General features: G+C 56.9%; 2 protein-coding genes across 6 annotated transcripts; one reads left to right on the top strand and one right to left on the bottom strand.

Annotated features, from left to right (window-relative positions):
* The first annotated feature begins 27 nt into the window (after window positions 1-27).
* Window positions 28-9,168, top strand: ZNF629 (zinc finger protein 629). Of its 3 annotated transcripts, none has more exons than XM_029947771.1 (3): window positions 28-522; window positions 3,055-3,162; window positions 3,318-9,168. In XM_029947771.1, the coding sequence occupies exons 2-3, from the start codon at window positions 3,090-3,092 to the stop codon at window positions 5,849-5,851; spliced, it is 2,607 nt and encodes an 868-aa protein (XP_029803631.1). In that variant the 5' UTR covers window positions 28-522; window positions 3,055-3,089; the 3' UTR covers window positions 5,852-9,168. The 3 variants fall into 3 exon arrangements, with proteins under 3 accessions (XP_029803631.1, XP_029803633.1, XP_029803632.1); XM_029947773.1 differs by lacking the exon at window positions 28-522 and adding an exon at window positions 928-1,233; XM_029947772.1 differs by lacking the exon at window positions 28-522 and adding an exon at window positions 2,516-2,744.
* RNF40 (ring finger protein 40) lies at window positions 6,911-24,517 on the bottom strand. Of its 3 annotated transcripts, none has more exons than XM_029947770.1 (20): window positions 24,425-24,517; window positions 24,113-24,316; window positions 23,539-23,706; window positions 23,263-23,404; window positions 22,393-22,599; window positions 21,725-21,846; window positions 21,476-21,622; window positions 21,310-21,384; window positions 20,491-20,610; window positions 20,214-20,393; window positions 19,885-20,020; window positions 18,948-19,069; window positions 18,436-18,863; window positions 18,231-18,348; window positions 17,971-18,120; window positions 17,584-17,796; window positions 17,379-17,504; window positions 15,779-15,919; window positions 15,567-15,668; window positions 6,911-7,434 (listed from the first exon to the last, which is right to left on the bottom strand). In XM_029947770.1, exons 2-20 carry the CDS (start codon window positions 24,242-24,244, stop codon window positions 7,120-7,122), a joined length of 3,144 nt encoding a protein of 1,047 aa, XP_029803630.1. In that variant the 5' UTR covers window positions 24,245-24,316; window positions 24,425-24,517; the 3' UTR covers window positions 6,911-7,119. The 3 variants fall into 3 exon arrangements, 2 of the variants coding, with proteins under 2 accessions (XP_029803630.1, XP_029803629.1); XR_003911835.1 differs by lacking the exons at window positions 6,911-7,434; window positions 24,425-24,517 and adding exons at window positions 12,411-12,634; window positions 13,085-13,657 and having other exon boundaries at window positions 24,113-24,290; XM_029947769.1 differs by lacking the exons at window positions 6,911-7,434; window positions 24,425-24,517 and adding an exon at window positions 12,411-13,657 and having other exon boundaries at window positions 24,113-24,290.
* Between the last annotated feature and the right edge of the window lie 7 nt (window positions 24,518-24,524).

Genomic DNA, 24,524 nt, shown 5'->3' with positions numbered 1-24,524 from the left:
CCCTGCTCCCACCCCTCAACCCAGGCATCTGAGCCCCATCCCTGGGTCTGAGTCCCAACAAAGACAGGCCCCAGGGGACCAGCAGCCACCAATTCCAAGATCGGGCTTTCTGGGAGTGGCCGGCAGAGTCCCTTTGAGATGGAGAGTGGCCAGCAATCTGGAGACCCCCACTGGCATCTGGGTTCCCTCGAGATTCTCCCGCTAGAGACACAGAGAGGGGAGTCGTCTCAGCCACCTCTCTGCTCCCCGTCCTCTTTTTTTCCCAGGCTGCGGGAGGCGAAGGGTTAAATCCCATAGAGCTGATGCTCTGACTCCAGGCTAGAGGGGCCCGGGAAGCTGGGGTCACTTCCTGCTCCGTCCCAGTCACCCTGAACTGGTCCCCGGGTCCTCAGCCTGGGATCACCCCTTGAGAAGGACCCTAGAGTCCTCGGCGTCCAGCCCGCCCCCCGAGGCAGGGCATTCAAGGGGTTAAGTCCCCTGGGGCTGGATTCTGCCTTCCGGCCTTCCCCAGACCCCAGAGCCGTGAGTTGGGGACGCCTGGGTTCCTGGGGGGGTGGCCCGGAGGGCCCGGGACGGTCGCCAGGAACAATGGGGCACGGGAGGCAAGGGCGCGCGGGCCTGCGCCCCCTCCCCGCCCTGGGCGCCGGTGGGGTGGGGGCCGGGCCGGGGCCGCGAGGGGCCGAGGATTCTGGGAAGAGCGCGAGGGTCTGGCTGTGGGGGAGGGGAGGGAGGGCGTGAGCATTCTGGGAAGAGGGAATTGGGCCGCCGGCGGGCTGGGGCGCCGCGGAGCGTCGGAATCCCGGGGGGTGGGGGGGGCCGTGGGCAGGGGAGGCCGGGATGCCGGGCTCCGGCCTGGGAGCCGGAACAGGGTCGCGGGGACCCGCCCGAGCAGAAGTCCAGGGTCTGGGTTGGTGCGGGCGTTGGAAGGGGGGGGGGGGTGCCGAGGCCAGGGCGACTGCATTCCCGCAGCTGCCTCCATGTCAGGGTCACCCTGGGCCGCTCTCCACACCTCTCTGTGAGGCAGCCTCCTGCTTCTTTCCTTCCTCCCTCCTTCCCTCTGCAGCTGGGCTGGAGCGAGGTCCAAGGCCGGTGCCCCGGGGCCTGGGCCTGGGTGGGCTCTCAGCACTTCTTGCCTCCCACGGTGTTCCCACTTTCCTACTCCATGCGGCCTTGGCATTAACCCTTTCCCTTCTGCTCTGGACAGCTGAGCTTGAATTTCTCGGGACATTCAAGGTACATGAGCTCTTACCTGTCCTAGGCGAGCACGGCAGGCCTCTGCAGAATAGGCAGCCCCCAGCTCCGCGGAGGCCCCTCGCTTCCACCACTCCAAAGACACTGCCGGATGGGGGAGGGGGCATTCTCATAGCCTACGTTGCTGCAGAGATGAAGAAATTAATTTCCTTCCCAAAATCTAACTCCCATCTCTCCTCCTGCTGTTTGGCAGGGTCCTGCTAACTCCTGGTCCACTTTGCTTGTCCCCCAGCTGCTTCCTCTTCTTGCACCAGTGTCCCCATACACACAGTGCCCCTCCCAAACAGCCACCCAAAGCCCCCACCCTCCCCAGGGACTCTGTTCAGGCTCTAAACATTGCAGGAACCTAGAATTTAGCTCCCCCGCCCTTCTTCCCTCATCCTGGATCCTATCACCCTTTTTAGAGTGGTAGCTAGCTATGTTTTACCTGGAGGCCACGCTGGACTCCTGTTCCTTTGCTGCCACCCCCTTGCAAATTGCAGTTTGTCTAATGCAAAGGCATTAGACCGCACAGGTTTTCCAGGAAGAAGGGGCATCTCATTCATTCACCTTCGTACATTCAACAAAATTTAGCTAGCGTCTCTTTATGTCTGTTTATCCCATTCTACGCATGGGATACGGCAACAACAAAACAGAAAAAAATGAACTAGAAGAAGGGGTGCCAGGATGGGCGTGATAATGGCAGGCTTCGAGGGGGACTACTGTTTTGAGGTCACAGGTGCAGATTGTCAGGCCTAGTCACTGGATCCAGCAAGCCACGGAAACCTCTCGGTCCTGGGAATTTCTACATCTCATGGCCAGCACGTTCTGTCTGAGCTGTCTTCATCACCGGCTCCTGCCAGCAGCCCACATTTACGAGTTTCACGTGACTCTCAAGGTCATCTCCCTCTCTGCCAGGGCAAGCCAGACACAGAAGCTTGCATTTCTGGTCTTAGCGCTGCCACTTCTCAGCCTGTGACCTTGGAGAAATCTCCCTGCGTGTTGATTTCCTGATCTGTAAAATGGACAACCCAATTCCTCCCGCAGGCCCATGGGGAGGATTGGGACACCACAGACACCGCGTCAGCTGCTGGGCACCCTCCACACACTTGTCCCTTCTTTTTCCTTTCCACTTCCCTCTCAAGGTCCTGCCTGTAGAAGCCCCCTCCGTGCCCTCCATGGCTTTAAACTGCTCCCCCACCCCACCCCCACCCCCTGCTGCTTGGCCTTCCAGCGTTAGGATAAAGATAACTAACATAACTAACCGGAGGAAATGCCCCAGTCCTTTTGGAGAGGCCCTGTCCCCTCAGGGAAATCTGATTGTTGTTTTTTTTTTGTTGTTGTTGTTTTTAATTCCTCAAGTGTTCCAGGCACTGTCAGTTTTCTGGGCTCATAAGGAAAGTTTATTGGTCCCAATTAGCAGCCCCATTAAGGAGGAAAATTAGAGTCTTAATGAGCTTTCTCTGATTAGCAAAATAACAGGTTTCCCAGCCTCTGGGCATCAGAGCGGTGGGGTGAGTGCCTCCTTCCCCGTAGGTGTCAGATACTTCTCTAGCCCCCAGTCTGGGTTCAAAGGGTTACGACTGATGAGCTTTTAATTACACTCTTAAGTTCACCTACTGGCTTAGTTGTGAGCTGAAGCTCTGGAGCAGGAGGCAGGCCTGCAGGGGAAGAGGGCTGGCGGTGAGAACGGAGGCCCAGAAAAATGGGGAGGTGGGAAGCTGAGGTAATAAGGCCTAGGGCCGGCAGGGAAGAAGTGCGGGCTCGGGGAGTAAAGAAAAGCAGATCAGCTCCATTGTGTGTTCCTCTCTCTGCCCCCACCAGGGTCCCTGGAACTCTGGGCAGTCCTGAGCTCTGGGATGGAGCCTGAGGCGGTGCTGTGGGGCCCAGATCTGCAGGGTCCTGAACAGAGCCCCAGCGATGCTCACAGAGGTGAGGGATGCACGAAGGGACTGCAGTCCTGACAAGACAGTGGCCCCACTTCAGGGAGGGGCCCAGACTCTGGGGGACACCCAGGGGAGGGAAGAGAGACCCCACCCCGCGTTCTGAAAGGAGATGGGGGCTGGAGACTCCCTTTCTCTCTGTAGGTGCCGAGAGTGGGAACGAAGAGGAGAGCCCTCAGCAGGAAAGTTCTGGGGAGGAGGTCATCCTGGGAGATCCAGCTCAGAGTCCAGAATTCAAGGACCCATCAGAGATGCCCCTGGAGAGACCTTCCCAGGATCCCGCAGTCCCCGGGGACCCCCCGACCTCACCGGGTCGCCTCGACCCCTTGGACCACCAGACCCCCCTGAACCCCCCCGCCCCCGAGGTAGTCCCCACCCCCTCGGACTGGACCAAGGCCTGTGAGGCCAGCTGGCAGTGGGGGACTCTGACCACGTGGAACAGCCCCCCGGTGGTCCCGGCCAGCGAGCCCAGCCTGCGCGAGCTGGTGCAGGGCCGCCCTTCGGGGGCCGAGAAGCCCTACATCTGCAACGAGTGCGGCAAGAGCTTCAGCCAGTGGTCCAAGCTGCTGCGCCACCAGCGCATCCACACGGGCGAGCGGCCCAACACCTGCTCGGAGTGCGGCAAGAGCTTCACGCAGAGCTCGCACCTGGTGCAGCACCAGCGCACGCACACGGGCGAGAAGCCGTACAAGTGCCCCGACTGCGGCAAGTGCTTCAGCTGGAGCTCCAACCTGGTGCAGCACCAGCGCACGCACACGGGCGAGAAGCCGTACAAGTGCACGGAGTGCGAGAAGGCCTTCACGCAGAGCACCAACCTCATCAAGCACCAGCGCTCGCACACGGGCGAGAAGCCGTACAAGTGCGGCGAGTGCCGGCGCGCCTTCTACCGCAGCTCGGACCTCATCCAGCACCAGGCCACGCACACGGGCGAGAAGCCCTACAAGTGCCCCGAGTGCGGCAAGCGCTTCGGCCAGAACCACAACCTCCTCAAGCACCAGAAGATCCACGCGGGCGAGAAGCCCTACCGCTGCACCGAGTGCGGCAAGAGCTTCATCCAGAGCTCGGAGCTGACCCAGCACCAGCGCACGCACACCGGCGAGAAGCCCTACGAGTGCCTGGAGTGCGGCAAGAGCTTCGGCCACAGCTCCACGCTCATCAAGCACCAGCGGACTCACCTGCGCGAGGACCCCTTCAAGTGCCCGGTGTGCGGCAAGACGTTCACGCTGAGCGCCACGCTGCTGCGGCACCAGCGCACGCACACGGGCGAGCGGCCATACAAGTGCCCCGAATGCGGCAAGAGCTTCAGCGTTAGCTCCAACCTCATCAACCACCAGCGCATCCACCGCGGCGAGCGGCCCTACATCTGCGCCGACTGCGGCAAGAGCTTCATCATGAGCTCCACGCTCATCCGCCACCAGCGCATCCACACGGGCGAGAAGCCCTACAAGTGCTCCGACTGCGGCAAGAGCTTCATCCGCAGCTCCCACCTCATCCAGCACCGCCGCACGCACACGGGCGAGAAGCCCTACAAGTGCCCCGAGTGCGGCAAGAGCTTCAGCCAGAGCTCCAACCTCATCACGCACGTGCGCACGCACATGGACGAGAACCTGTTCGTGTGCTCCGACTGCGGGAAGGCGTTTCTGGAGGCGCACGAGCTGGAGCAGCACCGGGTGGTCCACGAAAGGGGCAAGACCCCAGCCCGGAGAGCGCAGGGCGACGCCCTGCTGGGGCTGGGTGACCCCGCCCTGATGACGCCACCCCCCGGAGCCAAACCACACAAGTGTCTCGTCTGCGGAAAGGGATTCAACGATGAGGGCATTTTCATGCAGCATCAGCGCATTCATATTGGAGAAAACCCCTACAAAAACGCAGATGGCCTCATGGCACACCCAGCCCCCAAGGCGCCTCAGTTCCGACCCCCCAGGCTCCCTTTCGGAGGAAATTCCTATCCGGGGGCTGCCGAGGGCAGAGCTGAACCCCCGGGACAGCCCTTTAAAACGCCTGAAGGGCAGGAGAGCTTTGGCCAAAGGCTGGGCCTGCTCTCCTCCAAGTCCTACATTTGTTCTCACTGTGGAGAAAGTTTTCTGGATCGGGCTGTGCTCCTCCGACATCAGCTCACCCACGGCAACGAAAAGCCCTTTCTCTTTCCTGATTATAGGATTGGTCTAGGGGAAGGGGCAGGGCCCAGTCCCTTTCTAAGCGGAAAGCCCTTTAAATGCCCTGAATGCAAAAAAAGCTTTGGCCTCAGCTCTGAGCTGCTGTTGCACCAGAAAGTCCATGCAGGTGGGAAATCCCAGAAGAGTCCAGAGCTGGGGAAGAGCTCTTCTGTCCTCCTGGAGCACCTCAGGAGCCCTCTGGGGGCCAGGCCCTACAGCTGCTCAGATTGTGGGGCCTCCTTTCTCGATCACCTGGCCCTCGCCCAGCACCAGGAGACCCACCCCCAAGCAAAGTCACCCACACCCGAGGACCCCCTTCCAGAGCCAGCCACCCTGCCCACAAGCCAGGAAGATGAGGGAGAGGCCCCCACCCCCACAGGGAGCGGCAGCCACGGGGACGGGGAAAATCCCGAGATCCTCTCGGGAGAAAAGCCCTATTTGTGCCCTGAGTGTGGAGATGGCTTCACAGAAGTCGCTGCCCTCCTCCTCCATAGGAGCTGCCACCCAGGGGTCACCTTGTGAAACAAAGTCTGGAGACCAGGGGCCTCTCTCTCCTGAGAGGAATGCTGGATCCACCCCCCCCCCAGAAGTTATGTGGGGAAAGGAGGAAAACCCTATCAGATTGTAGAGGAGGAGAAAGAACCCTGGGTAAAAATAGTGCTTTTACATCAGTGATGAGAAACCCTATAAAATTGTTGGTGGGAACCACTTATAAGAGGCAGTAGAGAAAAACTGTTGGGTTAGAAACCCTATAAATATGTAGGAAAAAAAAGTCCTTTAAGTCTGTAGCAGAAAAAAAAACCCTATAAACCATAGTGGATAAAAGCCCTATTAATTGTAGGAAGAGGTCCCAATATGTCTCTAGACAACCCTATAAAACTGTATTAAAATCCTTGTGAAACTATAGGGTCGGGGAAGTGCAGGGAATCCAATGGCATTGACTCGAGGGGAGTGACCCTCAGAGGGTGTAGGAGAGCCTCCCATGAACTTGTTCCACAGTGTTCTATCCCCCTGGAGTACGGGAGGGAGCCTCTCTCCCAGAAGCCTTGGACAATGACACTGAGGAAAACGCTCAGCTGGGGGACTAGTGTGGGGAGAGGCGACAAGAAGTGGTGAGGAGCCCCCAGGCCCATGGAGAAGAAACGACCCCAGAAACTAGGAAGAGCGGGTCCAGCTTGCCCCGCTGGGGGTTCCTTGGGATTTGAGGCCCATCTTAGGCGATTGTTAGAGGAAGAGGCCCATGGAATTCCTTATTGGGAAGGATGCAAACATGGGGATGGAAAAAAAAGTGATGTCAAGCCTTTTTAAAGGCTGAGATTTGGGGTGCACAGAAACTTTAAGAATACTGGGAAACCACCACAAAAGTTAGAGAGCTGGAGGGGGATTGCTGTTAGTGCTTTGAGGAAAGCAAACCAAGGTAAAGCTGTGGATGGAACTCGGGGCTGCCCAGTCCTCTCGGCTTCCGGGAGCTTGTTAAGCTACAAGTGCAAGCCAATCCCAGCTCAGGCCGCCGCACCCCACCCCCCACCCCCAAGCCAGGACGGGGGACTTCTAGTCTGAGAGGCCTCCGGGGACAGAGGGCCCTCCTGCCCATTCTCAGGTCTCACTGCCAGGAGGTTTCTCCTGAAATCTAACTGCCACCAGTCTCGCTGCTGTGGCAGCTCACTTCCTCGAATTCTATCCGTAGTGGAGAGGGGGAACCGCTGCTAGTCGACCTCCAAAGAATAAAGCCCTTCAGAGACTCAAGGCCTGTGTGTGGTTAAATCCTCCCTACACGTCCTTCCTCCAAGTCAACGAGAGTCGTGTGTGGGTTCTCTGTGGCGACGAGGAACAGCGAGTGGACAGAATAGAGCGCTGATTACCCAGCAACCCGCTGTTAAACCTGTTTCATCTGAGCTGCTAGCGAGGCTGCTGGTGGGATGAGCCAGCCTCCACCTAGTGGTGGGGGGCCGAACACCCCCCCCAAGACTGGGCCATGGGTCCCTGAAGAGCGTACGGAGGCCTGACCACCTTCCTCCCCCTGGTGCTTGGAGTTCTGTGAAGTCCGATTGTGGTCTTGGGTGGGGCCAGATCTTACCCACTTGGCTCCTCTCCTCCTTAGCAACCTGCAGAGGGAAATGGAAGGATGAGAAACACGCTCCCCAGCCAGGCCCATCTCCTGTCCTCACACACCGCACGGTTCCACTTTCATTAATGCAGCCAGACCCGCTAATGTGACTGGGTGTGCGTGGCAGGGGAGAGCAACTGCTGCCCTATAAAATGGTTGAGTGAAAACGCGTCAAACATCTGTAACAAGAACCCTACACCCTAACCCTGGAAACCCTTAGAGAGGACTCCATCCAGTGTTGGGTCCAAAGGAAGTGCCCGCTGACCCCACGTTGGCACCAGTAACGCCCTGTGGTCCTGGAGTCAGAACTGAGATGCCGGGTGAGGAGGCCCTTCAGGAGCCATATCCCTGGAGAGGGCGCCTGGATTCCTCAAAGCCGTGGAAGAGACCTCGAATTCCATTACCCAAAAGCTCAAACGGTGAGAGCCCTTCACCCTTCAGCTCTCCTGCCCCTCCCTCCCAAGGGATGACCTTAAATTCAAAGGATCAAAATCTAGAACACTGCAAGAGGGAAAACCCGGGTCTGCTGGGGAGAATGGAAAGGCAGGTCTTGGACGATTGTGGGGAGACCCTTGTTGCCCTCTGTGTAAAGCCCCACCCCACCCAAATGCCAGGTCAGAAAGCACTACTGAGAGGGGAGAAGGAGCCTGGCTGCCGAATCTCTACTGACAGAAGCGTCAACAAAGGGGGGTGTCCTTACGAGACTGAGGAGGAGACCATCCTCCAAGTCAAAGATTTTTTGTTAAGATGGTAGTAGAAAGAAACTTCAGTTGTAGAGACAAACCCCTTGTAAAGCTAGAAGCAGCGCCCCTTGGAAACAGGTCTAAGGAATCTGTCTCCAGGAGAGTCCTGGAGAGCAGCCTTTGGGACTCAGGGGCCAGTCCCGGGGTGGGGAGGGGAGGTGGTCAGTGTGGTCAAAGGCCAACTATAGGCCAATTGAGGACTAGGGTGTAGCATACATAGTAGGATGCCTGCATGTTGTAGGGATGGGTGAGGGCCAGCGGTCTCGGCTCCGGTACTGAATGGATGATGTGGACACAATTAGGTGGGGTCTGGGGTTTCATAGCAGGAAAGGGCAGAATCAGAAACACTCTGGGGTGTGACCCGTTCTCTCTGGCCCACCGCCCCAACGCCTTCACCCAGGTGCTTCCCTCCCAGGATGAGCTACATCTCGGGAGGAACTAAGCAGGGAGCTGGCCTGGGGAGGTGGCAGTGTCCAGAGTCTCTCTGACCAGATTAGGTAAAGGCTCAGGCGTCGGTCGTGGCACTTGCCCACCAAAACTTAGTCCGGAAGGCATGGTGTCCCCAAACCCTGTTGTCCAGCTCCACGCAGGCCTGACCTCAGAAGTGCCCTGGTGGAGGAGCCCAACAGACAAGGTCACAGAGTCACTGGTGAAAGCAGGGGGGAGAGGGGACATCGATCTGAGCTTAGGGTGCACCTTGAAACTGCTATGGCAATGGAGGTCATGTGGGAACTCAAAAGAATTGGGCATGAATCCTGAATGGTGGGGAACCGTGAAACCATCACGGCCAAGAGGGGAGATTCCAGGACACCTGCTCCCCAGGTGAGCAGCCCCCAGACTCTTTTGCCCCCGTTAGGGAAGCCCCACTCACCTGACTTGTCCCTGTGGAGTGAAGAGAGGCCCCACTTTTGAGTGTTGTGTGTCAATAACAGTGTTGTGTCACCGGTGGTCATGTTGATTAGTTGAAGAGAATAAAGGGAATAAGATTTCCCAGGTGTTTTCTGTCTTCTCTTCCAAGCCTGGAGCGAGCTGAAGGAGCCCGTCCTCTCCCAGAGCCAGGGCTCGTGTAATCTCAAAAGCTCAGCCCAGCCCAGGCCACCCTTGCACCCTTCACTCAGACGCCCTCAAATCCCTATCCAGTGCTTGCGGGTGGGAGCCAGAGGCTTTGTGGGTTTCTAAAACCCATATCCTTGGGAGAAAGGGGGAGAAATGTGCTGAGATGGTGGTGGAGCCAAAGCAGGTCTTGGTGCCTGGCTTTGGCAGGAGCATACCATGGTGACTCCCAGGTGGCTGCCTGGAGAGACTGGCACCGACGGGCTCCCATCCAGCCGTGCGGCCCTGGGGAGGCCTCTCTGACCACGACAACTGCGCTCCTCCCAAGACTGCCACAAGGGAAAGCCCCCAAGCTCTAGTTCTAAAAGCTGGCTGAGGGCCTGGTCAGCCCTCTTCTGGGCCAGAGCCTCCTAGACCCTGAGGAGACACGGGTGGAGACCTGGCTTGTCATCTCATCCTCAGAGGTAGCCCATAAATCCTCATTGTGTGAAGAGGCTTAGACAAGGGCAGCCACTTGCCCAAGACCCACAGGAAGGCAGTGAGGGAAACCAGAACGGCCAGGAGCAGGCTCTGCACCCAACCAAGCCTCTCCTCCCCCAGCACTGGGCCTGCCCGGGCCTGGCATGGGCTCCAAACTGTCTGGCCAGGCGGGGCTGCTCTGATGAATCTTCAATGCCTGGCTTGCCTCTGTGCTACCTCCTGGCCTAGGCCTGGCCGTGGCCCCCTGAGCAGCCACCTGAGGTCAACACTTGCTCTAACCTGTAGCCTGCCTCTGCCTCAGCCTGCAGGGAGCCTCCTGCCCCAGCCAAGAAGCTCTCTCTTCACTTTCTCCATTGCCTCTCTGACCTGGACTCCAAGGGCAGGCTTACTGTCTCGCCATCCCCTTTCCCCATCAAGAAAGCAAGGTGTGGAGTAGTAGGTAAGGGAGGAGTGAAGGCTTTCCTGCATTGTGTTCCCTGCCCTGGTTCCAGCACAGGATCTTCAGTAAAGTGAGGGGATTTGGGGGAAAGAACAGGCACTGGAACACAGTGATTGGTTCAGAGACTTAGCAGAAGGGCCTGTGGACCCAGACACGGTGCCTGCCACAACAGGTCAGGAAACTGGCTGGAGGAAGTGACCTGAGGCATGAGAGTAGGGGATGGGGCGGGGGACGGGGCGGTGTCGGATGGAGAGTATGTAACAGGTGCGTGGCAGGGAGCGGGCAGTTCAATCACATGGGTAGAGATTAACGTAGAGAACACAGCCCAGAGTGTAGAGCATCTTGTTTGAGGAAACTCGGGATAGAGCACCACTGGGAGATTCTGAAAGAGAGTTTGAGGAGAGTGACATGCCTTACCCCCCCCCCCCAACCAGTGGTGGTGGTTTTCTAGGTCTGGAGCTCAGGAAAGAGAACTGGGCTGGAGGATTGGGTCTTAGCAGCTTAGCTGTAGCCAAAGCCATGGACAAACACACAGGAAGAGTGGCAGAGAGAGGACAGGATGTAGCTTAGGGGTGGAGGAACAGGACCAGCACAAGACTAAGTATAAGGACAATCAGAACAGTGTAGCACCACAGGTCCAAGGTTAGTTTAAAGAGAGTGGTTAGTGTCAAATGCTCCACTGGACCCTGTAGCCAATCACAAAGTAGCCCCAGTTCTGGTTAAAACAGGCATCTTCCCCACTGAGGCCAACATCTGCACACCCACACGAGGCCAGCTAAAGTCAGTGTTGGTTCAGGAGGAACTGTGGCCTGCCCATCCCAGGGGCCCGAGGTTTCACAGCCACTGAAGCCACTGGGGCTACTGGGAGTTGTAAGGGGTCAAACCTTCTGAGTGGAGAGACCTGACCAGCCCCTAAAACAGCTTCCCAGCACTGGACAGACTTATGGCAAACCAGCATTTATGGGGAATACTCTGTTCCTCCCACCACATCAGGGCTTCCTCCTGCCACTGAAACCCTGGCATCTTTAGCCCACCACACGTTGGGCTTCAGCAAGGGTGTGATACCTACTTTTAGATATGAAGAGTCACAAAGAGTTTTTACTTCTCTGGGTATGGAGACCCGTCAAGAAGAGACTTTTGGTACGATGTGTAGTTACACGTATTTACAGAACCCGTGTGGAGGTGACCCCTGGGAAAGAGGGTAGTGCGCACAGAGGATTGGCGGACCCCGAACGCTTCCGGGCGCAGCCCTTGTCTCAGGGCTGGCCCGCGTCTCTATGATGCAATATGCTGCGTTTTTCCCATCCCGGCGTCCGCTGCCCCTGGGTGGCGAACACTTCCTGGGCGGCCCGATGTCATCCCCCACCACAGCCCGGGTCTCGGCCAGTGTGCCCACCGCGGCCAGCCCAGCGCCGGAAGTCACTGTGGCCCGCGTCTCCGTCTCCAGTCCGACCTGGTCCAGCCGCTGCAGCCCCGCCGAAACCCTGGACGCCAGGAGGGGCCCAGAGGCTGACAAGGCCGCGAGCCCCCGCGAAGACGCGACCACTGCCAAGCCCCCGGCGGCCTCTGTCACCCCGCACCCAATTCCGGCACCCAGCCCAGTCAGCATCGGCCCGGGCGCGGGCCCAGCCACAGCCATGGCTCCAGCCGCGGACCTCACAGACGCCAATCGACACACGATTTCAGAGAACACGGCCAGCAGCCACGGAAAGTTGCAATGAAGTCATCTGCTGCGCTGCTCTGATCTGTCTGCCCGAGAGGAGGGGTGGGTGAGGCCGTTGGGGAGGGACAGCCCGCAGATGCGGCCGAGGCTTGCGTTTGGCCGTTCAACCTAGAACCGGCTCCCCACTGAGGCCCTAGGTATCAGGTGCTGGCTAAGGAACTACATTTCCCAGGATGCAACACGAGGTTCCCAGCACCCCTGCGGACAATTATTGCGAGGGGCGTGGCGAGCGCGTGGAGACTGGGCGGACTGGGACGCTGGGATCATGGGAGGGTCAGCCCTTCGCCTTGGGAGCAGGAGGGGCAGGCTGGTGACGATGGAGGACGATACTTTCTCACTGCAGACATGCTCCTCCCGCGAGCCCAGTTTAGGATCCGAGACGGTAGATCCAAATCCAAATGTAACTAGATGCTGGGGGTGGGAAAGGCGAGGTCTCTACAGGCCCTTGGGGTTCATATGCCAGCCAGGACAGCACCGGAAGTGTAGCAGCTAAAATCTGGGACCACGTTTAGGGCAGGAAGCCTGGCTACTTGGACTGTAGGCTGAGGGTTGGATGTTTATTCATAACAATTAACAGCCTATACAAGACATCTCTAGAGCAGGGCCTGTGGGTCTGAATGGACCCTTGCACCTGTCAGCAGCTCCACCTTCCAGGCCCCTGCCTGCCGCCTTCACAACCAGGGGGGTTTGCTTGGCAGGCAGCACAGGAAGCATCATGGGGACAGGCTCAGTCACAGGGTGTTAGATGAAGCTCCTCTACCTGGAATGATTGGAAGTTGGCCCAGCTGCTAGTCTGTCCCTTCCCCTCCTGGGAAATAATGCCTCCACGAAGTTAAGGCCATCAGGATGAAAGCAGGGTTAGAGCTGGAGACCCAGTGGAGTCTTGGGAAGCATGAGGTGGGGTAAGTGGGCTTGGGAGAGAGACAGATGGGCAGGGGGGAGGCTGATTAGAATAAAGACTGATGATTTTGGTTCAGCACTCCTGAGATGAGGGCAAGGTGACTGCAACAGCCAGAAGTTTCCCAGAAGAGGACAGTGCCCCCCCCCCCCACACAGGGAGTGGGGGTACCTCCTTCAGGCCTTAGAATAAGCGTCAGACCAAAGAGCCCAGGGAATCCACAGGAGGGAAGCCCCACCCAAGCAGAGAAAAGTCTCCTTGGGCCAGAGTTAAGGAGGTGGGGAAACTGGCCCAGCCCTGGTGCTCACTCACTTGTGGGTGTGTAAGCCGGTAGTGAACCTCCTCTTGGGTGGGAGGTCACAACCTGGGGGATTTCACCCTTCAGACAGGGATGGGCCCACAAGACAGCCAGAGAAGGATTAGGGTCAGCTTCCAGGAAGCTCAGCTGAACGCTCTGGGCCCTCAGGCCTCTCACTGCAGACCATTCCTGCAAGGCAGGTGCCCCGTAGGCTGTAGCTCTGTGTAGAAAAGGGGGAACTGAGCTCGGCAGATCTCACTCCCACTAGCATGCACTGAGACCCCGTGGAGAGGGGCTGGGCCCCCAGGGTCCGGAATGGAGGGTAAGGGCCACTGAACGTGGGGTGGGGAGGGACTGGAGGCACAGCCCCCAGGGTCCGCGGGTGTTCCAAAGTCCCCTGAGTTACGGGTTCAGCTGATGTAGACACGGTGGAAGTCGTGGGCACCAAAGGCTGCGTTGCACTTGGGGCACTTCCTCTGGCGGGCCTCATAGCGGCCCCGCACACACTCGAAGCAGAACACGTGGAAGCACTTGGTAAGGACTGCATCCTTCTTGCGGGTGTTACAGCAGGGGCAGGTCAACCGCGCCTGGGCCGGGCAAAGGCATCAGCTTGGTACAGTCCTGATGGCCCCCAGACCCCAAGCTGACAGCGGGAGGTGGTCCAGGCTGAGCCCACCACACAGCAGATTGCATCTAACTCTCACCATAGCCCTGAGAAGTGGGGATGGGCACTCTCCGAATGAGGAAACAGGCTCAGAGGCCAAGGTCTCAAAACCAGAAAGCAGCAAAATCTAGATTCTCACCCAGGCAGTGGGAGCCAGCGGGCAACATGTCCCTCTCCCTGCCCCCACCCTCAAAGGCCAATAACCCACAGACTTAGCTGGGACTCCCCTGCCTTGGGGCTTTATCTCTTGTCCCTTTGGCCTTCTCTGGCAAAAGCCCAATCCTGACTGGAGCTGATGGTCTACCTTCTCTTCATCTGTACCTGCTGGGCACAGCAGTACCACTAGAAATCTGCCATCTCCACCCTCAGCTGGGCCCACCCCTGGTGCTGCCCAGAGATCCCACTGGGTCCCTGGACTCACTCTTCTCTACGAAGAGTGAAACCTCCACAGGCCACCAGGTCTCACCCCCAACTCCAGGAACTCCCCCAACTCAGCATTCCCCGACATTCTCCCTCTGCCCCACGTGAAAGCCCAGCCCAGCCCACGCCCCAGCGTTACCATTTCCCTAGCTCTCAAACCATCCTCATCAAAGTCCATCTTTTCAGGAGAAACCCTCCTCTGCCTCCCTGCAGCCTTCCCCAGCTGCCCCTGCCCCTTTAAGGCCAAACCGCAGGCTTCTCTTCCTTTATCATTTAACCTTCGAGATTCCTAAAGGAAAAGAATGACCTGTCCCACACCATGCCACAGGCGCTCCCTCGTGAGCACAGTTCTATTTGGCTTCCACCACTGCCTCTGCTGACAACTCTCCAACCCCATCATCCAGACAGTCCCTCTGCCCCGATGCGTTCCTAGCCAGCCTCCCCCAGGCACATTTTCAACATCTTTGAGATACAACACTGTCCACCAACACCTACTCCTCTAAAGTCTTTCTAGTCTTACCACATGCCACTAATTTCTCAAATCAGGAACCCAGGAGCTCTCAGTATCTCCCTCTCCCTCACTCCATGAATCAATCCGACCCTGGGTTCAAGTGTTTCTGCCTCCTAAATTATCTCCTGACTCTTGTTTCTTCTACTCTTCTACTTGTTTCTAACACCCTAGGCTAGCTCCCTACCAGTTTTTGCCTCAATGACCGCACCTGCTTAACAGATTTCTCTGCCTCTGGTTGTTACCTCCTCTAGCCAATCACATCACTCTCTGGTTTGAAACCCCTTTATGTCCCCACACTGCCTACAAGATAGGCCAAGCCATCTCATCTTGACTCACCGCACCCTTCAGGATCTGACGGTGTTTAAGAGCTCCAGCCTTCCTGCTCATCACAAAACCCACATTCTGCCTTCCAACTGTGCTGTCCAGTAACCTGTGCTCCAGCACACCGCTCTCAGTGAAGGGCCTCTCTTTCTGCCTCTCCCTTTGCTGGAACCCTCTCGTCCTCATTACTCATGGTCCACCCTCATGCTTCAGGTTTCCCTTGGAGGACAACTGCTTCCAGGAAATCTGCTAACCCCCAGAGCTGCTGTGGCCCCCTCTGGCGTCTGCCATCACATCGCTCCTCACTCAGAATACTTGGCTACCTCCTTCAACAGATGGTCAGTTTCAAGAAGGCAGAGACTAGGGATAGTTCCTATGCTCCCACACCCGGCCGGGCACTGTGCCTGGCATGAGCCCATGTACAACATTCGCCAGCTGTTTGATTCTCCACAACTAGGGCCCTGCTCACCTTTTTTATCCAACCTTACTTCTGGGCTCCCCAGACTATCCACTACAGCCCTCACCATCCCCATCTAAGATTCCTGGGTTGATGGGGCACAACTCAGCCCCACAGCCCCACCTTGTACTCCTTGATCTCCTCCTGGAGAATTTCATCGGCATCTGCGTAAACCTCCACCTTCCTCTGCTTCTCCAACTTGCGCCGCAGTCGTGAGATGTCCTCCTGGGGCAGGAGAAGGGCTAGGGTAAGTGCAAAGGTCCTCATCTTGAACCGCCCGCCCCCAGGCCACATCAGTGACCTTGAACCACCCTGTCCATACCCCGTGCACACACCTGAGCCCTCTTGAGGTTGAAGCTCTCTTTCTCGCGAGCAGCCCGGCTCTCTGCCAGGCAAGGCTGGATCTCTCGCAGCCGCGTCTGTACGTGCTCCAGCTGTACCTTGAGGTCCTCGGCCAGCTGGGCCGCTTCCACAGCCTGAGGTGGGTGCAACAGGAAAGGGTGGGCTCGCCGGAGCCTGGGGAGTCAGGCATGTGGAGCCATGGTCCACAGATGCCTGTCAAACATTCCAGTGATTCTTGCTCTTGGGATCAAGTCCAGCATCTTCACTGGAGCTCGTCCTGCCTCCCGACCTCTCCACCTCACCTCCGTCTATGCCTGCAGTTCCTGACATACTCACTTCCTCACCTGCATAACACTCTCCGGTCTCTGAACCTCCACAGGGCTCTTCTCTCTTCTCCCCTCCAAATCCCCAGCACACAGCTTTCTGTCCAGCGGCTCCCTCAGCCCTCAGGTTACATGTCAGTTCCTGAGACAGGCCCCTTATTTTTCTTTCACAGCACCTTAGTTTCTTTCACAAGATTTACTGGAATCTGTAATAACATATTTCACCTGGGGGACTACTTGGCTATCTCTGGCCCTCAAGACTGATGTTCCCGCACCTGGGTGGCTCAGTCGATGAAGCATCCGACTTTGGCTCAGGTCATAATCTTGCGGTGAGTTCGAGCCCCGTGTCAGGCTCTGTGCTGACAGCTTGGAGCCTAGAGCTTCCTTCAGATTCTTTGTCTCCCCCTCTCTCTACCCCTCCCATGCCCATGCTCATGCTCCGTCTATGTTTCTCAATAATAAATAAAAATGTAAAAAAAAAAAAAAAAAAAAACAACAACGAAGTTCCCACTTCCGGTAGGACCCTCTTACTCTAGGTTCTCTCCAGCACTCAGTGCCAGGGCCATAGAGCAAGAGAATGAATAATAGGGCTTTAATGAATGAATTAAATGAGGAGGAAAAAAAGCATAGTAGGGGAAACGAAATAAAACTAACATTGATCTTAATTAAGCCTTTCCCACGACCTAGACATTCCTGAGATTGACTCCAACTGTGCGACAGGAACCAGCCTCCCTACTTTACATACAACCACTTAGTGCTCAAGACGTGAGTTCTGGGGGCGGCTGGGTGGCTCAGTCAGTTGAGTGTTGGACTTGATTTTGGCTCAGGTCACGATGCCAGGGTCAAGGGATTGAGCCCCACATAAGGCTCTGTGCTGAGCATGAAGCCTGCTTAAAGATTCTCTCTCTTCCCCCCACCTTCTGCCACTCTCCCCTGCTCATGTGCTCTCTCTCTAAAAAAAAAAAAAAAAAAAGAAGTATGTTCTGGAGCCAAGGAGATCCAAGGTCCAATTTCAGGTCCACTCTTCCTTGAGCAAGTCAGTTGCCCTCCCTGAGCCTCAGTTTCCTTAGTTATGAAAAATAGATAACAACAACACTGTGTTACAATTGCTGTGAGACCAAAATGCAACCCAAAACAGAGCGGCCTCAGTGCAGGGACTAGAACACAGTAAGAACCAGAGACGTGAGCTGGGCTGGGAGAGGAGGCAGAGCAGGCCTTCGGCTGTGAGCCACCATCCTAGGATGCTTTCTGCCCTCGGAACCAGCCTCACCTTCCTCTTGTTGAGCTCCAGGGCTTGGCTGCGCAGCGTCAGCTCCTTCTCTACACCCCCGAGGCTGCCCTGCAGGGCCCGCTCTTTCTCCTCCAGCTTCTGCACGGTCAGCAGCTGGGCATCCACCTGAGGTCAGGGGTGGGGACTCAGTGCTGCGGGGCTGGCACCTCTGCAGCTCCACCTTACAAGCCCAGGGCTGCCATACCTGGGACTTGAGGCCAAGAACTTGCTCGCCCAGCTCATCCTTCTCCTCCCGCAGTAGCTTGTGAATCTGGTTGGCCTTGATCCGTTCTGACATCAACTTAAAGTTGGCATCATCCTTCTCCCGTAACTGCTGCAGCAGCCTCCCATTTTGCTCCTGCATGTCCTCAAAAGCCTGGCCCGTCACATCCATCTCCGACAGCAGAGCCTCTTCTTCCTGCAGCAGGTGGACAGGGGCAAGATGGAATACAGACGGTGGGCACAGTTATGGGGAAACCACAGGAAAACAGGGCTGACCACCGAGTGATCCCAGACCATCTGCTAGAAGTACCCCCCAAGGAGTTAAGGGAATCCCACTATTCGGAAGCAGGGGACCGCAAGGGTGTCACACCTGCTTGGTAGCACCCAACTTGCGCTGCAGGTGTTCGATCTGTTCCTCGGCTTGCCGAATGCGCCGCAGGGCGTCCTCATCAGCAATCTTCTTGCTCTCCCTTCGGTCCCTCTCCTCCAATTCCCGGATCCGGCCTCGGAGTTCATCGACCTACAGCCACCAGAACGAGAGAGCTAGCTCTCCTCACCGTTTCCGCTGACCTAGGGCCCTGCTCTAGTTGGAACCCCCGTGTGTGTCCCACGGGCCCTACCTGCCCTCACCTCAGCCTTGGCCTTGCGTTCAGCTGCCATGAGCTGCACCTTATCCCGCTGCTCCTTGGGTGCTGACTTGTACATGTCCAGCAGCAGCTTCATCTCCTTCTGGCTTTCCTGGGCCTTCCTGGAGAAACACCAGAGGAAGGCTTGGCAACCGGGGCCTGGAGGCCACTTTGGAAGGAGTGGGAAGGAGACAGAAATAGAGTCTCACTTGAGTTCTGCTCGGAGACCTTTAAGGAGTTCTGACTCCTTCCTCTTGGCCTCCTCCACCTTGGCCTTCTCCCGATCAGCTCTTGAGAGAGCCGAGGCTACAGATGGGGGTCCTAGGCCAGGTCCTTCCCGCTCCCGAAGCTCCCGCTTGGGCCTGGCCTCAGGTTCTCGGCTCCTGGAGGAAGGGCCCTGAGACCCAGGAGTAAGGGCCTGGGAATCTTCCTCAGAGGGGGCCAGCTCCTCCTTCTTCACTGAGGAGGCAGTAGTGGTGGCGCCAGGTACTGAAGCCACCTCCTTTCTGCTGTCAGGGGCATTGACAGGGCCCGGCCCGCCCTCTTCTTTCCCTGGGGTTGGGGCACTGAGGCCAGAGTCCTCTGGGTGGCCCAGGTTCGGGATGGAGTGGGTTGAGCCACTGGCCTGGGCCCGGAGCTGCCAAGATAGAGAAGAGGGCTGGGGTGAGACCGTGCTTACTGGGGTCTAGCCAAGGCTTTTCCCAGGCAGCCCCCTCCTCACCTTGCCAATCTCAGCCTGCACTTCCCGCAGTTTCCGCTTGTACCGTTGGGCATCCCCCTTTAGCTGGTGGTTATGGTTCTGGAGGCTGCTAATCAGGTGCCGCATCTCACGGTTGATGGGCCCTGCGAGAGAGTTGAGAAATAAGGGCTCAGACTGGCCTCTGGGTTAAGAACCCAGCTCCTCGATGGCGAGAGAAGAGGAGCCAAAGCCGTCACTCCCACTGTGAAGGAGAGGGAAACTGAGGCCTTGTAGGGAGTGTGATCTCATCAACAGAATAACCTAGACTTGGAAGGAAACTCTTGAACCACCATCTTATTTTATTCCTGTTAATGCAGACTTTTAGTATCCCAAATTTCCTTCAAAGGAACACCTGACTGTAACATTCACCTAAGTAAACTAGTCTGCTTCTTTCATATTTGTAAGTAAACGTCACCTTCTGAGTTTCGTTCCTCTGACCTCCCCATTCAAAACTGCAATCTCCTAACACTCCCTTTCTCCTCGGCTTTATTTCTCTTGATATACTTGCCACTATCTTACACGACCTGTTTTTTACTTTGTTGTCCTCCCCCACTACAGCAGAGACTGTTTGCATTTTGTTCACTGACATAATCCCAAAGCCTGGCTTCTAGGCGGAGTTTAATGCATCTTTGTAAAATGAACGAATACCTCCGAGAGAGAGAGAGACACCGTGAGGCCAGAGAACCACAGACGGGGCCAACACCTTGTTCTGGCTGTGCCTGCTCCATCAGCCACCTCAGCTGGTTGTGACCCTCACCGCGCCCTTGAGCCAAGTGCTATGATCCCTGTTTTGGCCAGGGAGAGGAGGCTCTGCAAAAGGAAGGGGCTTCACCCCTTGCACCTGGATAAGCAGCAGCCCTACACCGGGGACCAGCAATCCCAGGTAAGGCCCCACCTCCACCCTGTCCTCACCACATACCCGCCTGCTCGTTGGCCGCCAGGTTCTGTTCAAACTCGATGCGCAGCATCTCGTACTCCTTGCGTACCTGGGCCAGCGTGTCCTCCAGCTGGATGACCTCTGTGCGCAGCTTCTTCTGCAGCCCCAGCTCGTCGCTCTGCAGGGTGAGGTGTTAAGGACTCACACAACCCTCTAGCCCCTGGCAAACCCCTTGCCCCCACCCCCCACCCCCCACCCCCCTAAGGCTTCAGTGACTTAGGAAGACTTTATTCCCAAGGGATGCCTGGCAGCACACAGGACCTCAAAAGGCCAAAATGCCTCGACCCTAAGGTCCTGTTCCAGGTCTATACCTCCATGTGCTCAATGTGTCTCAGATGGGAATTCTTGGTAGCCAGCAGCAGCCCCCGGGCCTCATCGAGCTGGGTCTTCACTTGCAGAGACTCATTGTAGAGCAGTGAGAACTGGGCCTGCAGCATCCGGTACTCCCCCGTTTCCCGCACCACCTCCTCAGGAAGGCTCCGCAGGGCCACCTAGGCGCAAGGTGCCCAGAAGAGATCAGCAGAAGGATTCAGGGCCCAGCCACGGGCCTGGCAGGCTCAGGCCCTCCCAGCTCTAAACACAGCCCACCTTGAGGCGCTCATTGGTCCGCACAGCTCCCTGAAGCTCGGCCTGTAGCTTCTCCAGCTCTGCCATCCGGCTGTTGGCCAATTCCTGGTTTTCCTCCAACTCTGCGTTCAGCATCTCAAACTGTGGAGTGGGAGGGGCTGTGGCAGGCAGGGCGAGGCCAGGATGCATGCTGCCCTCCCAGCCCCCACCACGCGGGGGCAAGGCTGGATTCTGAAGCCCCAGGGACGGGCCAAACCCAAACACTTTCCTAAGGGCTCCCAGGTAAGTGGGAGAAAACACTGCACGGCCAGTGCCGGCAACCAAGGCTGACAGGGAGTCAGGGAAGCCTTCCTGAAACACCTGAAGCAGCAGCTGAAATAAAGAGTTGACAGGGAACAGTGACCGTCTACACAACGTGCAGTGACCAAGAAGTCAGAGAGGCCTCTCAGGGAGGCCCTTCTGCAGCCACCCGGCTAAGAAAGCCAGGCAACTCCAACATACTCCCATTGGTCTCTTTTCTACCCTTTTTCTCTGAGACACTCATTGCCACTTACATACCATGTGTTTATTTGCTCCCTCAACGAGAAACTCAACTGCATAAAAACTTTGATCTTTGTCTGTTTTGTCCTCTGATGTGCCTGCTTCTGAGCACAGCCCCTACCACTTAGAGGTCAACGACATTTACCGAATACATGAACGAACGAACAAGACAGAGCAGCAAGAGTACAGTGAAGGACCTCAAAGACCACGTGGGTGGTTTTACCTTAATTCTGAGGGAACGTGCACAGGGAAGGTGGATAAAAGGTTACGGGAGGGCTGGCAAGAATGGCGGCTGCTCACCTTCTGCATGCTGAGTGTGATCTGGCCCCCCTGGAAGCCTGAGGAGCTCCCGGACACATAGTAGCCAGAGTTGAGCTGTGGAGACAGACGGATGGGAGTGGAGGAGAGAAGCAAGGACTCCAAGTACCTAGCCCTGACTCCATCTGACCCAGCACCCTGGCCCCACCTGCTCCAAGGCCTCCGCCAGGTGCTTATTGAGCTTCTGCTCACGCTTGCGCAGCTTCTCGATGTCCCACTGCAGGTCCTCCACCGTCGTCTCCATCTCTAGCACCTTGGTCTCCGCTGATGTCACTTTATCCTGGAGCTCAGAGTACTGGGGAAACGACGAGAGGGCAGATGCTTAGAGCAGGGGACTTGGCTCCCTGAGAACCTGGGTGCCCGTCTAACCCGAACCCTGCCCTGGTTTTAATCCCACCTCCAACGAGATGCGGTGGTGCTTCTCCTGTAGCTGGGTGGCCAAGTCCTGCAGCCGCCGGTTCTCACGACCCAGCTCTCGGGTGCGCACCCGAGCTACCTCGCTGGGGGGCTCGCTGTCCCCTGGGAAGGCAGGGCTCGGGTAAGAGCGAAGTCCAAGGCAATGAGGCAAAATACTAATTCATTCTCTGAGTGCCCAGTGTGATCCACCAGCTGTCTTGCCAATTTCTCATGACAAAGCCAGGAGTCTTTATCCCCACTGTACAAAGGAGGAAACCAGCTCAGAGAAGAGACCCATTTACCAAGCATGCCCAGGCTAGAAGGACAGGCCTATGACTGGGAGAAGCCTGCAAAGCCAGGGCACTTGCCACTATGCCTTGTGGATCAGCAACTGCCGCACAATTTGTGCAAAGTGCTCCAAAGAGGTCTCCAGCTGGAAAGCAGTGGCCCCGTAAGCATCGACGACTCCTCTCCCACCCCCATCTCTGCAGAGTTCAACCCCAGGAATCGAAGCCAGAGGCCCATTTACAACCTACCCCTTTCCCTGAGAACGTGGCTGATTTATTCCTTGGAGAATTATGGCTGCCTCTGGGCTTGGGGCATCGAGGGGATACAATCAAGATGCAAATGGGGGACAGACGCCTGTGCAACGGCAAAGAAAGAACTAACCTCGGCTGTACACTCGCTGACAGAGCTCCTCCACCCGGCGCTGCAGGCGGTCTGAGGCCTCTACGACACGGGACACAGCCGCCTTGGAGAACTCCATCCGGCCCTGCAGCTGCAGCTCCACCTCCTCGCTGCTGCTGGCGCCCAGTGCCACCACAAAGGCCAAGGCTGGCTCGCTGAGAGGGGGCCGCAGCTGCACTAGCAGGGGCTCTGCGAGGGATGGACAGACCTTCATGAGGATAACAGCAGCAATTACCACCACTCCATACCATGTTCCAGGCTGAGCCCTTCACTCTCCAGCTCATGGCATCAACACATGCAATGCCTGCAACACCCTGGGACCCTCGTCATCAAAGTCAAACAACTTTATTTCAGGGAGATAAAGAAGTAATTTCCTCAAGGCCACGGAGCTCCCAAATCACTCTTCAGAGAAGCCTTCTCCATCTAAATTAGAACTACACACATGTGCGCATATGCTAATTCCCTCACAAGGGCCCCTGTACCTGTTACTTATGGTTTAAAATCACTTCCTCCCTGATGGCAAGGGCAATGTTTCTTCCTGGCTATCTTTGTCTCTTCCAAGACTGTTATCAGTACTCAGCATTAATACGATTCTGAAGTAAATGAGCATCAAACATGACACATACTATGTACCAAGTCACTCAGATTCCAAAGCCCAGGGCCCGGGTTCTTATCCACTGCACTTCTGCCACCCAAACATGAAATCAGGTGTGTTTGTGTGTGTCTGTGTGTGCACACAACAAACGTGAAGGCTGGCGGGAAATTCGAGAGACTGATATAAAAGTTCCATCCTGTTCAGGACATTTCCCAGAACTTAACTAAGCTCCCCAGATCCTAGGACTCTGGTCCTACCTCTCAGCTCCGATGTCCCTGGCTCTGTGACAGGGGCCTCGTCATGTGTCAGTGCCTCCTGGGTCCCAGGCGCCTCTGTCCCTGAAGACAGCTCCCCCTGGCTCTCATGGTGTCGGAGAAGGGCTTCCACAGTTTCATCCAGCTGAAGGAAGAAAGCACCAAAAATGTTATGAATCTCTCAGGTGCTTCCCAGCACGATACTCTTTTCCCAGCAGAGGAGTCTGAGGATTGGCAGCTGGATCAAGGCCGGGTCTTGGAAGGCAGAGGGGCATCCACCTGGGCCCAGTAGCGATTGACAATGAGGAGTGTGGCATCATCTGTGGCCTGCCGCTTCTCCAGCTTCTCAATTCGTTCTCGGAGTTCATCTTCACAAGCCTGTCGCTGTTCCAACCGTTCTGCTAGTTTCTTGTTCTTGAACTGCAGAACCTTCAGGTCCATCTCCTCCTACCAAGGAAAACAAAAGGGCCAAGGAGAGAATCAAGCAGGATCCAAGAAACCAATCATAGAGAAAAAGGAGAGCAACCAGAATGGAAAAGAGAATATTCCCAGATTAACCGCTAACAGAATTTAAAGGGGCTCAGACACCCACAGAGAAAGCATCTTGGTTGTGAGCTCTGCTTCTACCTCTTTCTAACTCTCAAGTCTTTGACAAGTCACACGCTCCTGGGAACCTATTCCCCTATCTGTGAAGGGAAGGCACACGTCGTGTCCTCCGTTTCCTTCAACAGTGTGTTCTGTAAAGTGAACCCTGCCAAGCTTGGGGAACTGGAAGTAAAGTTCAGGACGATTTGGTCGAAGAACAGAGATGGGAGTCTGGCAAGTTGTGAGCATTGGGGCAGAAGCCACGAACCGTGGAAGAGATGCCCCCAAGACGAATGGGCTCTATAAGCGTGGTTGTGGTCTTCTCTTCACGGCTCAGCTTCTTCTCTGGGGGCCCTGAGCCCCCGTCGCCGGCGGCGCGTTTGTTGCCGGGTCCAGACATGGCCGCGAGGACGAGGAGCGGCGCAGGCTCTCCCGAGGGACGTCAGGCAGGCGTAGGCGGCACTCCCGTCACCTGCAGAAGACACAGAGCATAGATGTGGAGGCTGCCAGTGCTCCGCAACCCCAAGCACCCCCGCACACACCTGCTGCGTCCCGCCTCCGCCAGCCCCGGGCCCCTCACCTGCAGCAGGATCAGCCTAGCGCCATCTTGGACTTCACCGGACGTCACCGGCCTCCTCAATCCAGGGCGCAAGCGCCGCAGGCAATGCCGGATGTGGCGA

The sequence above is a fragment of the Suricata suricatta genome, chromosome 8 (assembly GCF_006229205.1).
Source record: "Suricata suricatta isolate VVHF042 chromosome 8, meerkat_22Aug2017_6uvM2_HiC, whole genome shotgun sequence".
NCBI classification, from domain to species: Eukaryota; Metazoa; Chordata; class Mammalia; order Carnivora; family Herpestidae; genus Suricata; species Suricata suricatta.
The sequence above is the reverse complement of the archived record's forward strand: the minus strand, read 5'-3'. Positions and strand labels throughout refer to the sequence as shown.

Excerpts from the sequence above, each read along its gene's own strand:
- ZNF629 (XM_029947771.1), top strand. The coding sequence starts at position 3,090 with ATGGAGCCTGAGGCGGTGCTGTGGGGCCCAGATCTGCAGGGTCCTGAA. Across the intron at positions 3,163-3,317 it reads CCCCAGCGATGCTCACAGAG|GTGCCGAGAGTGGGAACGAA; the intron begins GTGAGGGATGCA and ends TTCTCTCTGTAG.
- RNF40 (XM_029947770.1), bottom strand. The coding sequence starts at position 24,244 with ATGTCTGGACCCGGCAACAAACGCGCCGCCGGCGACGGGGGCTCAGGG. Across the intron at positions 21,385-21,475 it reads TGGCGGAGGCCTTGGAGCAG|CTCAACTCTGGCTACTATGT; the intron begins GTGGGGCCAGGG and ends CTGTCTCCACAG. Across the intron at positions 18,864-18,947 it reads TGCAGGCTGAGATTGGCAAG|CTCCGGGCCCAGGCCAGTGG; the intron begins GTGAGGAGGGGG and ends CTATCTTGGCAG.